This window comes from Zootoca vivipara, chromosome 2, assembly GCF_963506605.1.
Source record: "Zootoca vivipara chromosome 2, rZooViv1.1, whole genome shotgun sequence".
Classification (NCBI taxonomy): domain Eukaryota; kingdom Metazoa; phylum Chordata; class Lepidosauria; order Squamata; family Lacertidae; genus Zootoca; species Zootoca vivipara.
In genome coordinates, this window is record NC_083277.1 from 120,255,236 (window position 1) to 120,271,894 (window position 16,659).

A 16,659-nucleotide genomic window follows, 5' to 3' on the forward strand; every position below is an offset into this window, starting at 1 on the left:
AAAGCCTCGGCGGCCAAATGTGGCGACTGGAGTCCCACGGAAAGAGGCGATCCTGCGGGATGGGGCTGCTGCTCCTACTACTGAGCAGGACCAAGCGATCTTCTGCCGGGTTCTCATTGCAAGCCTTCTCATTCCTGCGACCGAGCGTCCCCTCTGGCTCCTGCTCCTTCTTCACTTGAATCATGAACGTCGGAGACCAGCGCCTGGCTAGAGGTCCCTCGGAGGGAATGACTGGACGCGGCCCCGTCCTGGGCTGGGGTGGGGTGAAGGGCTGGGGGAGTTGAGTGACAAGCAAGAAGCAGCCTCCCCTCCTGCAGAAAGAGGGTTTTCTGTATCTCGGGTCTCCTGGAATTTAATGTGACGGGAAGGGGAGCGGCCCGTCCAAAGGCGCTTGGCTTCCCCCCTCCCTTCCCTCCCCGTCGGGCTGTGATGCGTCTTCTTTGCGCAAAGGCGCATTGTTCGCGGTAGCGCACCGCGCCGGGTCCTTCTGGCTCGATGGCTCACTCCAGGGCGACCCTCCTCACAGCCTCTATAAGAAGCCGGCCCTGGCGAGGGGATGTCAGATTTGCTTCGAGGGGTCCCCAGCGAGCAGGACGCGCGAAGTCTCCCCCTCTTGCGCCTTAGTTGCTCTGCAGAGAGAAGCGTCGCCATCCAGGACAGCCGGTAGCGGAGAGCTGTTCCTCGCGGGACTTTTCGCCGGCTGCTCCTCTCTTTCTACTGCTACTACTACTACTACTATTTTATTATTATATTTTATTATTTAAAAAAAACAACAACTTTTTTGGGCTCAAACTACTCTCCACAAGCGAGGACCTTTCCCCGGGCGCACAGTGCACGCCTCTCCAGCAAAGTCTTTGGAGACGGATTCTCTACCCCAACCCTCCACCCACCCATCTCTTCTCCGCTGCTTTTTTTTTTTTTTTTTGGCGGTTCAGCGGAGCAGGCAAGCTGGGCAGGCGAAGCGATGAGCCCCGTGGCATTAATGTTAGGCTTGAAGACCTTGTGGGTTTTGGCTTTTTCCTCTCTTTCCAACACGCTGGCGGTGAATAACAGCGGCCGATGGTGGTAAGTGCGCTTTACGCGCTGTGCGCCTTTGGGGAGCCTTTCCAAATTGAAGAGCCTGGAGAGGGGAATCAAATCTGCCTTGGCCTGGCTCCCACGGAGGTGACCTGCGCCGCCCCACTCCTGAGTGTTGCAGGCAGAGCTTCGGGAAGCTGCGCCAAGTGCCCAGGTGGATGAGCAGAGCAGAACCCAAGGCGCGCTCAAAGGGGGCGCACGCTCGGCGAGCCGCCCGGACCTGGTTTGCTCTGTAAGATTCCCGACCGCAGGCACGTTGTATCGCCTGGCCCTTTACTGTGGAATCCTGATCTAGCTAAAGACCAGGGCATCTGCATGCGCCTGAGAGAGGCATCCTCGTGGTACAAGACATATAGGGCAGGAAAAGACACAGGGCTTCAGCTAGCCTTCACTGACCCCCAGATCAGCGGGTGGGTCTCATTTGGAAGTGTGGTGGGGTACAGGTGTGCTGTAGCAGTTTCTTTTAGAAAAATGACGATGATGATGCTATTGCTGCTGCTGCTGCTGCTACAGCTACAATGATGGTTAATTAAGGGCAGGAAAGTGTGTCTTATCATTTGTAAGCTGCCTTGAGTCCCTGTGAGGGGCAAAAGGTGGGGTATCAAATACATATATAATACAGTACATACAGTAATAATAATCTACTGTACAGTTTGCACTGGTGCTGTGGCACAGCTATATGTTACTTCATTTATCGTTGCATAATTACTATGAGTTATATTAATATTTCTTCCTATACTACTACTTTCATTTTTACTTTTAGATGCTTAGTCTCCCCATAACATTATTTAGGAGCAGGTACTGCAACCCCATTAATCGTTAACCATAGCCCTGGGAGAAAGATCATTCCCATTACCGCTACCATTCCTGGGAGGGGGGGTGGCTGCTTAAGGGTGTCCTTGAGAATTAACTCTCAAATCTGCAAGAATTAAATGAATTCCCAATTAAATCAGAATTCAATAACAAGCTTGCACTTCTTTAGCATGGTCCACATGTGCTTCTGACCGTTTTACATGTGAGTAGAGGCATTTGCAATGTGAATGGGCATTCTGGCCTGTTTAGGCTTTACAACTCTTAAAAACTCTGTTGTGTTAAGGCTTATGTGTGAACACCCCAGTCTAGCTCTAATCTGTATAATTTGTTCAGTGTATTAGTTATCACTGGCTCACTCTGTTGTACAGCTTGCCAAGCTAGTTGCTTAGAACACCAGCATTTTCAGAGGCATTAAAGAGCAGTGCATGGCCTCAGACCATGGAGCACTTTAGAATCTTTGGCAATGTTGCAGGTATCAGGTGCATGGAATCTGAGGCTGTGCGCACATGCCCATTTACTCGGCATCCAGCGCACTCCTACCACTGGTTTGCGAAGCAGTAGACACACAGCTTTAGTCACAATCCATATCTATCCTGATTTTAAGTTGGTAACATGTATACAGAATTATGCACCAAGGGCAGCTGCTTGGTGCATATCTATAGCTATGGATATGAAAATAAAGTGTGTATTCTGCTGGGATAGCTCTAAGCCTCCTCCACTAAATGGAAACCTGAACAGTTAACAGAATGCCCAGCTCCGAAAACTCCACCCACATAGCTTGCTGTTTGCTGAAATACTGACCCCTACTAGGAGGTAAGCATCAGAAGTTGACGGTACAGTTGGGAAATGCCCAGTTTTCAGATTTCCCTAGTAATCTGTGTATCTTGGGCTGCACAAGTACCAACTTTCACATTTCTGGGTTGTTTACTGGTACCTAAAGCTGTAGGCACAGATTTCTTGCCTCCCACCATTAGTGAAAGACTTATAAATGCCCTTACAACTTTCACAGTAATCAGCATATGATGGGTTGTGTGTGTTGACAGGTTCATTTTCTCAGTCAACTTGAAGCACCATAATTATTTGGGGATGCACCATCAACTCCCTGCTTTGAAGGAGAGTGTGTGAGTCAGTGAGGCCCAAACATCTTTAATACTACTAGTAAATGAAGCCTGCATTCTTCAAGCATAGCTATATGTCCCTTGTTAATAAGCCCTCTGCAAGCCCCACATCCAAATCTGAGGATGCCATGGAAGTCCTACAGACCAAAAGCCTGTCTTAATGAAGCATGCGGCTTGGCTTGATCTAAGTTAGAATTCCAGTCTTTTCTGAGAAGGAAACTCTGTGCCCCAAGCTTTGACCATAAGGTACAAAAAAGGGTCTTGCTTCCCCTTACTAGATGCTTTTCTAGTAATTCCCATGTCTTGGGCTGTGTGAACCAAATTTAGGTTTGCTCGAACTTCCTGGAATAACCTTTATTATTGTGTGGGTCTATTTAAAACACCGTTTTGTGACAGAGTTCTATCAATTCTACTTTGGGAATTTTTCTAGCAATCGAGGTCTCTTTCACCAGGTGTATCAAATTTTTAGGACTGTAACTCATCAGGAAGTATCCTAATAGTTTTAATACATCTGTGAGTCATTCACTGGATCTGTCTATCTATCTATGTGAGACACTGGTTAGTAATAAATCACAAAGGAGAATTAACAGAGCAACAAATCTGATTTAATGTTAAGGATATCAGGAATAATCTATAGACTGAAAGCAGGAGGCACATAGGGCTGCTTGCTGTTTACTTTTACACAATACTTAGGAATGTTCACAGCTAGCTCCATTAATTTTGTTTTGTTTTTATCCTGCATTTCAGGTACAAAAGCAACCCCCTCAGCATTTTAAAATATAAAATAGCTTAAGCAAGAAAAATTATAATCAGTAGCAGCAATACAGACCAACAATTCATACCAGATCAGCCATTCAGCCAAATGCTTTCTGTAATTGGACGGTCCTTGAAGAAACCTGCATAAGGTCTCATGGAACATCGCCTCTTGTGGAAGCTTAATCCACAGAGCTGGTGCTGTGACATATTACAGCTTCCCTTCTTTTCAGACTCAACACGTTGAGCGGGAGGCTGCTGCAAATGGGATGTGTACAATGTGTGTGGTACTTCTTACCATGTAGATGCTCTTCATCCTGTGGTCAGTAGCAGCGCCAGCCCAAGCCACTGCCAGGAATGTGTGGTATGTTGTGCTCTGCACATGAGGCACAAGATCCAGGTGGCAAGAAGCACTACAAATTGTGGCCACGGTGGGGAGAAGTCACCACACAGGCGCTGTTTGCAGTCTCCTCCACTGGATGGGGCATGATGTACAGCTTGACCCTTAGAATATGCAGCATAGATCTGTAATTATGTTGCTATTATTATTTCCGATTAATAACAAACAAACAAACATATATTCTATTCAGCTTCACAGATTAGTGTTGCATGATAGAGAATTATGAAATCATGAATGGTATGGAGTGAGGAGAGAGAGAGAAATTGATTGATTCTTGGCATTACCTAGGAAAGTTGATTGGCAGTGGGAGGTTCACAGCCAACAAGCTGCATATTCCTGCATTGCTGCGGGTTGGACTAGATGATCCTCAGGGTCCCTTCTGACTCTATGATTCTATGAAAAGGAATTGCTTCACACAGTGTATCACTAAGTGGGGGAACTCACCACCACAAGATGTAGTGATAGCAACTAGATTATTTGGCTTTAAATTTTATTTTAAAGTGTGAGAGCAAGTTAATGGAGGATTGTTATATCAGTGTGTATTAGTCATGGCAGCTAAATGGAATCACTAATAATTGTAGAAGGGACCCAGGTGGCGCTGTGGTTAAACCACTGAGCCTAGGGCTTGCTGAACAGAAGGTCGGCGGTTCGAATCCCTGTGACGGGGTGAGCTCCCGTTGCTTGGTCCCAGCTCCTGCCAACCTAGCAGTTCGAAAGCACGTCAAAGTGCAAGTAGATAAATAGGAACCGCTACTGCGGGAAGGTAAACGGCGTTTCCATGTGCTGCTCTGGTTCGCCAGAAGCGGCTTTGTCATGCTGGCCACATGACCTGGAAGCTATATGCCGGCTCCCTCGGCCAATAATGCGAGATGAGCGCGCAACCCCAGAGTCGGTCACGACTGGACCTAATGGTCAGGGGTCCCTTTACCTTTTTAATAGTTGTAGAACTAATCCACTGCTTGGGGCTGAAGGAGGAGGTAGAGTACCGTACTTGCAAGAAAGGTGCAGAAACCTTGGATAACTCTGCACTGATCCTGCTATGTGGACCCTTGACTGCCACTTGGGCTAGTGAGTTATATGTTGCCAATGTGTTTTTTGTGGGATTTGCTAGGTAATTCTGTAGTCTTCTTTCTCCTTGGATGAAACAGAAAGGAAAGGAAGGAAATTCTCGCTCAATATTTATCACATTTCAAGCATGCAAAGTGCCCCAATGGCAAACATGGATGGCATTTCCTTTTGGTTGCTCTTAAGCTATGCATCTAAGGTGTCCCTGGTTAGAAATGGGAACACCCTGCCTCCCTCATGTTTAATAGCTAGACCAGGACTGGGGAACCTGTGGCCTTGAGACCCCGACTTAGAGAATCCCTGACATTATTGTTGTCTGAGGCTGATGGAGAACTAGACTAAGTCCCCAACTACATGACTCAGTATCAATGGCTCTGTAACACATCCAATTCTTTCTTTTAAAAATATAAATAAATCATCTCTAGACTTCAGGAGCTGTTTCCATTTTTAATATTTCATACATACATATACATACATATATACATACAGTGGAACCTCGGTTTATGAACACCTCGGTATATGAATTTTCGGTTTATGAACACCGCGGACCCATCTGGAACAGATTAATCCACTTTCCATTACTTTCAATGGGAAAGTTTGCTTCAGTTTATGAACGCTTCAGTTTATGAACAGACTTCCGGAACACCAATTGTGTTCATAAACCGAGGTACCACTGTACATACATACATACATACATACATACATACATACATACATACATACCCCATCTTTTCCCCTGCCAAGGGGCAGACTGTGGGGTCTCAAATTTCAGTGGCACCCTGTGCCACACCAGAATTTGGCACCCCCTGCCTCTCATGCTCTGTTCTAAATCATAGTCGCTGTAGAAATTGGAGTTCTTGGGGAAGTCCAGAAATAAACAGTAAATGGCAAGAACTCGGGCCAGGAGGAAGATGAATTTCAAGTAAGTCTTCAAAAGGTTTTATTTATGTAATGATAGGATGAATTCAAATAGGAATCAATTCCAGTATGATAGTAAGGCAAATAAAAATTAATTCCAGTGAAAAAATCCCAGGACAAGGCCCCGTTTCGCCAATTCTTCATCAGCAATGTTTTAATGGTCAGAGTGTACCAAGGCAAACATACTTTGGTACCAAGGCAAACCTACCGGTATTTCTCTACTTGCATTTGACGTGCTTTTGAACTGCTAGGTGGGCAGGAGGTGGGACTGAGCAACAGGAGCTCACCCCGTTGCGATGATTTAAACCGCTGACCTTCCGATTGGCAAGCCCTAGGCTCTGTGGTTTAGACCACAGCACCACCCACATTGTGTAGGAAACTTCTCTGTAGGAAGTTTTAATTCCAAATTTTAAAAATTATTTTGTAATGCCACTTTTATGCTTCTTGATAGTGAATATTACCGGTGCTCCTTTCATGTTGCTGTTCGTTATTATTGTTATTATTATTGATTTTAATCATTGTCAGATACCTCAATCATCCTTTATGGAGTGTGGTTCCCCACAATTGTTTTAAATAAGCATGCAGTGGTTTGTAGCATTTCACAGCATTCAACAGTTCACAAGCAATCTTATTTACTGTAGTATTTGACAGGTAGCAGTGAATGAGATTTTTACGTTTGATGCCTATGAAAACAGTCAGAAGATGCCAATAAGTCACTCAGCTGATGTAAACATCCATGTTCAATGTGCCATTTCCCACTCCAAAATTTGTGTGTCAGAATGTGAACTTCCTGCTTCTGTGACTGCAGGGGAATAATAAATGTGGCCTCGTCCACCAACCTGCTGACGGACTCCAAGAATGTGCAGCTGGTGCTGGACCCTTCTCTGCAGCTGCTGAGCCGCAAGCAGCGCAAGCTCATCCGCCAGAACCCAGGGATCCTGCACAGCATCAGCAGCGGCCTGCAGAGCGCCATCAAGGAGTGCAAGTGGCAGTTCCGCAACCGCCGCTGGAATTGCCCCACCACAGCAGGGCCAAACATTTTTGGCAAGATTGTCAACAGAGGTAAGGAGGTGACAGGAGACGGAGGCTGGGCAATGGGATCCATTCGCTTAGCTAGAATGCGCCTGGTGCAGCTGAGATTGTGTTCTTGCCCACCCATTGGAACAGGGAAATGAAGAATCCCAGGTGACTGATTCACCACAATCGGAAAAGCTCCATTTCTCTTCTTCTGATTCTTGGTTGAATCAATACCATGTGCTCTTTGACATCTGTCTCCCACAGTCCAGATGCTGGACTCTCAACTCCCATAATCTCTGACCTTTGGCCATAGTGGCTGGGATTAAGGAGACCTGGAGGGCCATGGATTCCCCACCCCTGGTAGAAATGAAAGTCTGTTACAACCAAATGAGCGGATATCTTATGCAATCTGCTACAGGAAGTAATGCAAGGAAGTGTACAGACTACTTTGCATTTCATGATATGTCATTATTTGTGTTCTACTTCCCAGTGTTTTGTATATGTGATGCAAGCTTGTGCGACTCATTAACCAAGGATAAACTTTTGCACCACTGCTGCCCTATTGACTGTTCTTCCCTCCACTTTCACAATCAGAGCTTCTTTTCATTTTTTGCTTAAAAACATTATAAATCCACACAGCAGCACAAATATTTGCATTCATAGAATCATAGAATCATAGAGTTGGAAGAGACCACAAGGGCCATCCAGTCCAACCCCCTGCCAAGCAGGAAACACCATCAAAGCATTGCTGACAGATGGCTGTCAAGCCTCTGCTTAAAGACCTCAAAGTCAGATTAGCTACCATGTTTTAAATAGATATTTTAAAATGAAAAATATCTCAGTAGTCTCTCGTTCTCTCCCCTCATAAGAAGGCACTCGTACAACTGCCCCAGAACTTTCTGGTCCTTGGGAAACTGGGAGAATTTGCACACAAATGAAGCACTACAAGATGTCAGGAGGCACCACAGTCGCCTTGAATTTATTCAGTGTGTGGAGTTGGGAAGTGCCATGAAGCACTGGAAACCTACCATGGGCTCCCAATTCTTCTCTTGAAAGTGTCTTGTGGTTGCCTCTCATTATTGTTAACCAACAACCTTGTACTCACAGTTGCTCAGGAATTCTAAGAAACCAAAATTCAGTTTTGGAATCAGTGATTAAAATCAGTACAGTTTTGAAAGGTTCAGTCTCTTAAGAGGAGTCCAAATGCATAGCGAACAGAGAAACTATTTTCCAAAATGTATAGCAGATTACATTATTGCCCCACCATTTCTTCAAGGAGCGTAGGGTAGCATGCAAGACCCCTTATTTTGTCTTTGCAACAACCCTTTGAGGTAGGTTGCTCTAACAGAGGGCAGCTGGCCCTTGTGAACTTCCTTCCCAGCTGGCAATTTTAACCTGAGTTTCCCCCATCCTAATCTGACACACTAACCATGTCACCTTGGCTATCATCTCTGCCTCATCCTGGTTAGGATGGCTTGTGGTGCCACAGTGGTGCTCTATGCTGGTGAGAGAGAGACAGAGAGAGACAGAGAGAGAGAGACAGAGAGAGAGAGAGAGAGAGAGAGAGAGAGAGAGAGAGAGAGAGAGAGAGAGAGAGACAGAGAGAGAGACAGAGACAGAGACAGAGACAGAGACAGAGACAGAGACAGAGACAGAGACAGAGACAGAGACAGAGACAGAGAGACGCTTGGAAAAGGCAAAATGTGCTTGTGTTGCCCAGAGGAGGCAGCCTAACTGCACAGCTCCTGTGTGCAAAAAGTTTACTTCTATTATCAGCGCATAAACACAGCACACAGCTGGGATTTGTACACCAGGCAACATGTATTATTTTGGTTTTTAATAGTCAGTAAATGTTATTATTTTCCTCTCCACACGAAGAGGAAAGACATTCCTTTCCCACAAACTCTCAGACTCTTTAGCATGCCTCCTCTTGCTCTCCTTTCCCAGCTAAAGAATTTTTTAATGGGTTGCAGCATTTAGCCAATCAATCTTTTCAATTCTTTAATTCGAAAAGATGCTCCCAATTAATCAGGAAGCAGATTTTTACAAGTGGCTGTCCTCTTGTATAAGAAAAAGGGGGGACTTTTCTAAGATTGTACCATCACACACACCTTGTAACCACAAAATCAAGATTGTACAGCAAGGATTGGGGAACCTGAGGCACTCCAGATGTTGCTAAACTACAACTCCCATCATCCCTGACCACTGGGCCATGCTGGCTGGACTGACAGGTGCTGGAGTCCAACAACATCTGGAATGCCACACAATACCGCACCCCTACTGTAGGCACACTGGATTGTAACCCCAAGCATTCCCCCATGTTCCTTGCAACATCTGGCTTAATTTGCCTTTATGAATAACCTCTCTCAATGTACAGGTAGGTAGCCGTGTTGGTCTGAGTCGAAACAAAATAAAAAAATTCCTTCAGTAGCACCTTAAAGACCAACTAAGTTTTTATTTTGGTATGAGCTTTCGTGTGCATGCACACTTCATCAGATACCTGGACTTCCATTTCATGCGGCTCAATGTGGTGCCTTCCATAGTTCTAGTTACAGGTAGGTAGCCGTGTTGGTCTGAGTCGAAGGCTCATACCAAAATTAAAACTTAGTTGGTCTTTAAGGTGCTACTGAATGAATTTTTCTCTCTCTCTCAATGTAGTTCTGCAGGCTACCTACTATCAGTTTATGACAGTTTTGGTTGGATACGCAAGGTGAACTGTGGATGGAGTTTGGCAGTTGGATGTAACTACCACCTCACAAGCATGGTGATGGCAAGGAGACTCTCATGGCTGTTTTTTCCCTGCTGGTAATTGTCTCTTGTGAACAGGGCAGGGCAAAAGCAGGGTCTTGGGATCCTTCCAGTTTGTGGGGCAGGGATGGAAGGCAGGATGTTGTGATTCTATGATTCTATGATCAGTTTCTTTTTGGAGTTCTGATTTTTATGGGTATTGTTCCGGCTGCTTAAATTAAAGTTCACTTCGCAAGTTGCTTCCATCTTCCCAAATGTGAAGAGGGAGAGAAGATACTTAGAACCAAAGAATTGTAGAGTTGGAAGGGACCACAAGGGTCATCTAGTCCAACCCCCTGCAATGCAGGAATATTTTGCCCAACCTGGGGCTTGAACCCACAACCTTGAGATGAACAGTCTCATGCTCTACCAATTGAGCTATCCCAGGGGATACTTGATGAATGAAGCAGCAGCTGTTATTTGTGCCAGCAGTGATGTTGATCTCGGCAGACATGTGCTGGGGTGGCCCTTGTTCTGAATGGGGAGAAATGAACTGTGGACTCTGACGCTGCTTGCTGACATGCCATATCACCCCCTCCCATCTCCCACCTCCAGGTTGCCGAGAAACAGCTTTCATCTTCGCCATCACTAGCGCTGGCGTCACTCACTCTGTGGCCCGCTCTTGCTCCGAGGGCTCCATCGAATCCTGCACCTGTGACTACCGCCGGCGGGGCCCAGGAGGTCCTGACTGGCACTGGGGTGGCTGTAGTGACAATGTGGACTTCGGAAGGGTCTTTGGACGAGAGTTCGTGGACTCCAATGAGAAGGGGCGGGACCTGCGTTTCCTGATGAATTTGCACAACAATGAAGCAGGACGTCTGGTAGGAAGTGAGAGAGCATGTGGGCGAGGAAGTGGAGACAAAGCTTTATATGTGCTTGCAGTCGTGGGTGTGGGTGGGTGTAGATTGCTGTATTTGCAGCACCAAACCAACTTCCCCGGGGTGCAAGCCGGGGGGGGGGTATATGGAGGTCCTGGGTTGCTGGAAGGAGGTGTACAAGATGCCATCCACCTGTCTTAGGGACTCCACTTCAGATTTGTGTAAGGTTTACTCCTTAGCCTTTTCTTCTCCCAAAGATATCCTGCAAGGCAGCAGAAGTTTAGGATCAGAGCTTTCCTTCTTCTAGACAGGCTACCTTCCCAGGTTGATGAGCCTCACCTGCACTACAGCACGTGCAGAAACCCACATCTCAGCTGCAATATTAACACTGGGCTGGGCCATTGTAAGCCATTCCCCCCCACGATGGGGATAATGGATCACAGTGGTATTGGCAGGATTTTTTTAAACATGTTGAAAAGCATACAAAAATCCAGGTATTACCACAGAAAGAATGACAACCTATTGTGTGTAGACTGGAGGATGCCATTCACCTACCCATTTTTCACATGGTGAAGTCAACAACAGCCGACTTTTGCTGTGATCTGAACTATCAAACTGTTTTTGTGAGTGTTTCAACATGTGTCTAGACTCTAGACCATAATTCACTCTGTCCTGACCCCACCAAAAAACTTGGAAAAATGGCTTTCAATCAAGAGCGGATGTGTAATGATTTGAATAGTGTCCAAGTACTCACAAGATTGGCTCACTATACTAAACTCCACCAAAACAGTTAACTCTGGCTGCATACACATCATACATTTAAAACAGATTTTTTTTTACCCCAAAGAATCCTGGGAACTGTAGTTTTCAGTGTGCTGGGAAGTGCAGCTTTGTCCACCACAAAGCTGCACTTCCTAGCACACTTAAAACTACAATTCCCATGATTCTTTGGGGTGGGGTATGTGCTCTGAATGTGGAATCACAAGTGGGCAGAGCACTATTGCACTCTTGACTTGTTTGTGGGCTTCCCAGAGGCAGAATCTGGTTGGCTGGAACTAGATGTGCCTTTGGCCTCATCCAGCAGGATCCTCCTTGCATTCTTCTTCATCTTATTTTCCTCAATGGAACTCAAGGCAGCTAAAATATAGAAAAAATAATAATAAATAATAATAATAGAATTAAAACTATATACTTACATAAGATCTGTTTAAAACATACAAATAATTACACTGAAAACAGCAGGGCACCTGCCCTTTCATTAAAAGCAGTCAGTTCCCAAAAGCCTGTTGAAAGAAGAAGGTCTTCACCTGCCGGCCAAAAAACGAGGAGGGAGCCAATCTGGCTTCTCCAAAGAGGGCATTCTGGAGTCCGGGAGCAGCCACCAAAAAGGCCCTTTCCCGTGTTCCTGCCAAGGGACCATATCCCACCAAGAACCATATCTAGTATTCTTAATCCAGCCCCCCCCCCCGGACTTTAATAAAAGCAATATGGTACTGGCAGCTGCATTTCTCTTTTTCTGCAATTGGAAGGAGAAAAGGCCCCCCAGCCACTCTGAGCAGCAGCACAGCATTTGGCAGCCTCCCAGCCATGTTTCCCACGCCCCTGGGAGTAATGGTATGTCACCATCTAGTGTCAATCTCATGGGTATTCTGGAATATCACCAGGAGATGCTGTTTGCTAGCATTATTGGTCTCAAGTATTCTTTCTTCCTTTTTATTTTTTAAAAAAACTCTTAAAAGATAGGGCTCCTGCTACTCCCAGTAGCACAGCCCCCTCTTTGCCAGATCCCGCCACCTATATGTCTCACCACTTTGGAGCCACTCCAGGAAGCGTGGGCTGGCTGTTTCCCTCTTGCCACACAGGACTTGGAGTGGCTCCAGAGTAACATGGCACCCTATTGCGTTGCAACACTCTGAAGCCCTTCTAGGAAGTCTAGGGGGATGGAGCGCTGCAAGTGACACCAGCCCCTTCTTAATTTTGTTTATTTATTAAGTAAATGAACCCTCCTCCACCTCTAAGGTCATTGGCAGGGCCATAGCTCAGGGGCAGAGCACCTGCTTTTCATGCAATTCCCAGCATCTCCAGGTAGGGATCCCAGGAGAGTCTTTCTGAGTCAGTGTAGAAAATCCTGAGCAAGACGGAGCAATGAGTGTGACTCAGTGAGTGTGACTCAGGGGTGGCAGCTTCCCATGTTTCCTGCCCCCTCCCTTCTCTGAAGGGCCAAGCCCCTCAGTCCACTGGCTGAGATGGGCAGTGGTCCTTATACATGCAAGTCCTGGTCCTGCCCCCACTATTCTGGCTCTCCAGCACAGCCTTCCCTGCCCTCTCTAGAGATTTTATATCCAAATATAACCATATTCTACTGGCTTCCACTGTTCCACCAGGTTTCTGAAATGGCCACTATATATGGCATTCCAGCTCTGCCATCTTGGCTTTGAGGCTTCCGTTATCAGCCTGTACACATCTAGGCATTGCTCCTTCTCCAAAGGGCCTTTGTTTTGTTTGCAGTTTTTATTCTCATAAAAATTTCTCTCTCTTTCAAACGGCCGTCTGGGTGCTCATTGTCAAGTTCTATCCAATCCCCAGTTTGAGGACCTAAAACACCATCATCTCTAAGAAATTGATCATCCTAAAAAGCCCCAGAAATCAGAATAAAAGCTGCTCTGTTAACTTTTTAAAGTTGTGCTTGGCAGGAAACCTAAATGGACCTCACTTTGCCTTCCACAATTTATCACGAGGCACAATTCCCCCTGCATGACCCTAATTGGGATGAACACCAGGTGTGCAAGGTCTTAGCCTGTATGTGCACGCCATACAATGTTCCCAGTATTATTTAGGGAAGCAATGTGCTCTTAAGGTATGGTGTGTACATAGCCATCAAATTGCTCTTCTGCAGTAGCAACTCTGCACAGTAGGGCTTGCACAGGAGAACTTCCTGGTGCATTATGTACCCAGTGCATCAAATCTGCCTCTCTGCCACTCATGGTATCATAAAATCTTTTTTTAAAAAAATTCTATTTATTTAATTATTTCTTCAACACAAACAACAATTGCAAAAAACACATACAACAGAAACCACCACCACAACACACTTCGACATTTCAGATTTGAGCATGCTGATATATACCTATGACCCCACCCCTTTAACAATATTTTCCCACCTCTCTCTCCTTCCTACTTCCCACCACTTTCTGCCTCATCGCTTAAATATTCGCTCCAGATTTCTTCATATTTATCCATTCTTATTTTGCATCGACATGCAATTCATTCGTATGAATCTGTCCAGATTATCAATCCATGTGCTCAATGGAATCTTTTTGCAGCTCTTCCAATTCATCAAAACAAGGTTTTTTTTGGTATCATAAAATCTGATCCCTGACCTCATGGCAAGGCCTCTACACTCATGAATGGAATTGTGCAGGAGCTATTTGTGTACAATCTCTGTGCATCCACGTATGTGTGTGAACTTGTGCATCGGGATGTGTGCTGACTTCTCAGAAGTAGGTTATAGGATGGGCGATGAGGGTGGCAGTAGGCAGCATGGGAGGGGTGGGCAGTGGTGGTGCGATGGCCAAAAAAAGGGGGGGAGAAGGGGGAGAAAGCAGCCCTTAAGCAGGCATGCTAGTCAAGCCCAGAACCACAAGCCCGGCTGCCATGTGGGCTCCTACACATCTGGAAGGAAATGGTTCCAATTCTTCTAATTGCAGTAAAACCCGTTTGGAAGGGAAAGCTCTGGGCTTGGAAAGACGCATCCACATTCCGTGGGTGGGAGGGGGGCCTACAGTGCGCCAAGGGAACAGCTCCCTCTTGCAAGCAAAGGGGTGGGGGAGATGGGTCTGGTAGGAGGAGGGGTTCCCAGCAAAGCAGAGCGAGTGAGAAGCACATACTCTAGCAGCCTCTGCTCCTCTGTTGGAATTAATAACAACAGTGATGATCTTGATGATGATGATGGTGATGATGATGATGATGATGATAATAAGGCACTTCAGAGCACTTTATGTACAGTACATGGTCCACGTAATCCCCACAATTGCCTGTAAGGTAGGTTATAAGACAAGTCCTGCTTGATGAGCAGGTCCTGAGAACATCAGTGCTCTCCATCCCTTGTGATTCCCAGCAGTTGGCTTTCAGAGGCATACTCTGATGGCGGATGGTAGCCCTCGTAGCTAGAAGCTGTTGATAGTTTATCCTCCATGGATTTGTCTAATCCTCTTTTAAAGTCACTTAAGGTGGTGGCCATTGCTACTCAAAACTGTTATCCCCCTATTGCAGATGAGGCAGGGGGAAGACTGAGGGTAAGAGATATTTGCTCGCCTAATGTCACAAAGTGAGTTTGTGGCCAGGGCAATATTTGAACCATATGACTTAGCTGCTCCACTATGCTATGAAAAGTATACAGCCCTAGGAGTCAAGCATTTAGGCATGAATTTAGATCTGGACAAGTTGGCACGTGTGCAGAGGAGGGCAACCAAGATGACCAAGGGTCTGCAAACCAAGCCTTATGAGTAACAGTTGAGGGAGCTGGGTATGTTTAGCCTGGAAGGGAGGAGATGGAAAGGGGATATGAGAGCCACCTTCAAATATATCAAGGGCTGTCACATGGAAGAGAGAATAAGCTTGTTTTCTCCTGTTCTGCAGGCTATGACTTGAGCCAATGGCTTCAAGTTACAAGAAAGGAGATTCTGACTAAACAGAAAGAACTCTGGCAATTAAGAGCTGTTCAACAGTGGAATGGACTCCCTGGAAAGGAGGTGGACTCTCCTTCACTGGAGGTTGTAAAGCAGAGGTTGGGGGGCATCTGTCAGGGAGGTTTTAGTTGAGATTCCTACATTGCACGGCATTGGACTAGATGGCCCTTGGAGTTCCTTCGAAGCCACAAAATTCTATGATTCTATGGCAGGCATAGGCCCTCCAGATGTTTTGGGACTACAATTCCCATCATCCCTAGCTAACAGGACCAACATCTGGAGGGCCGGAGTTTGCCTATGCCTGTTCTATGGTGTGGCTGGCTCAGAACCCTGCTGCTCTGGTGTCTTCTAACAGGCATGTCTGTCCTTTGTTCCCCTTCAGACGGTCTTCACCGAGATGCGCCAGGAGTGCAAGTGCCATGGCATGTCTGGTTCCTGCACGATCAAGACCTGCTGGATGCGGCTGCCCACTTTCCGGACCGTGGGGGACTTTCTCAAGGACCGTTTTGACGGTGCCTCACGGGTCATCTACGGCAACAAAGGCAGCAACCGGGCCTCCCGGGTGGAGCTGCACCACTTGGAGCCCGAGAATCCTGCCCACAAGCCCCCTTCCCCGCATGACCTGGTCTACTTTGAGAAGTCGCCCAACTTCTGCACCTACAATGGCAAGACAGGGACAGCGGGGACCGCGGGCCGTTCCTGCAACAGCTCCTCTCCTGCCCTGGATGGCTGCGAGCTGCTGTGCTGTGGGAGAGGGTACCGGACCCGGACGCAGCGGGTGACAGAGCGCTGCAACTGCACCTTCCACTGGTGTTGCCATGTCAGCTGCTTGAACTGCACCAACATGCAAGTGTTGCACGAGTGCTTGTGAGCAAAGAAAGGAAAGCGAAAACAAAACACTTCTTAATAGAGGGGATCCAAAAAATGCACACTCCACCAAGAAAAACAACCCTGCCTGCCGCCACCGCCACCTCACCTCTTCATCTGTCTCCGCACCCTTTGGGGTCCAGCAAACAGGAAGCTGAGTTACCTCCACCCAGCCACCCCTGCCCCAAGCAAGGTTCTGCTGTCCACAGACTCAGCACAATCTGGATGGCTGAAAGAAGCCTGGGAGGAAATGAGACATTTGTGTGTAAATATGCTTGCCAGACCCAAGTCCCCACTCTCTGCTTGTTAGGCAGCCCCTCAGGTCCTGCCTGCTTGTC

At 46.6% G+C, this 16,659-nt stretch overlaps 1 protein-coding gene across 1 annotated transcript; it reads left to right on the forward strand.

The window, feature by feature from the left end:
• Nucleotides 1-964: 964 nt before the first annotated feature.
• Nucleotides 965-16,325, forward strand: WNT1 (Wnt family member 1). Its single transcript, XM_035107933.2, has 4 exons — nt 965-1,065; nt 6,953-7,206; nt 10,504-10,769; nt 15,837-16,325. The coding sequence occupies exons 1-4, from the start codon at nt 965-967 to the stop codon at nt 16,323-16,325; spliced, it is 1,110 nt and encodes a 369-aa protein (XP_034963824.1).
• Nucleotides 16,326-16,659: the final 334 nt, after the last annotated feature.

Excerpts from the sequence above, each read along its gene's own strand:
- WNT1 (XM_035107933.2), top strand. The coding sequence starts at position 965 with ATGAGCCCCGTGGCATTAATGTTAGGCTTGAAGACCTTGTGGGTTTTG. Across the intron at positions 1,066-6,952 it reads AATAACAGCGGCCGATGGTG|GGGAATAATAAATGTGGCCT; the intron begins GTAAGTGCGCTT and ends CTGTGACTGCAG. Across the intron at positions 7,207-10,503 it reads TGGCAAGATTGTCAACAGAG|GTTGCCGAGAAACAGCTTTC; the intron begins GTAAGGAGGTGA and ends TCCCACCTCCAG.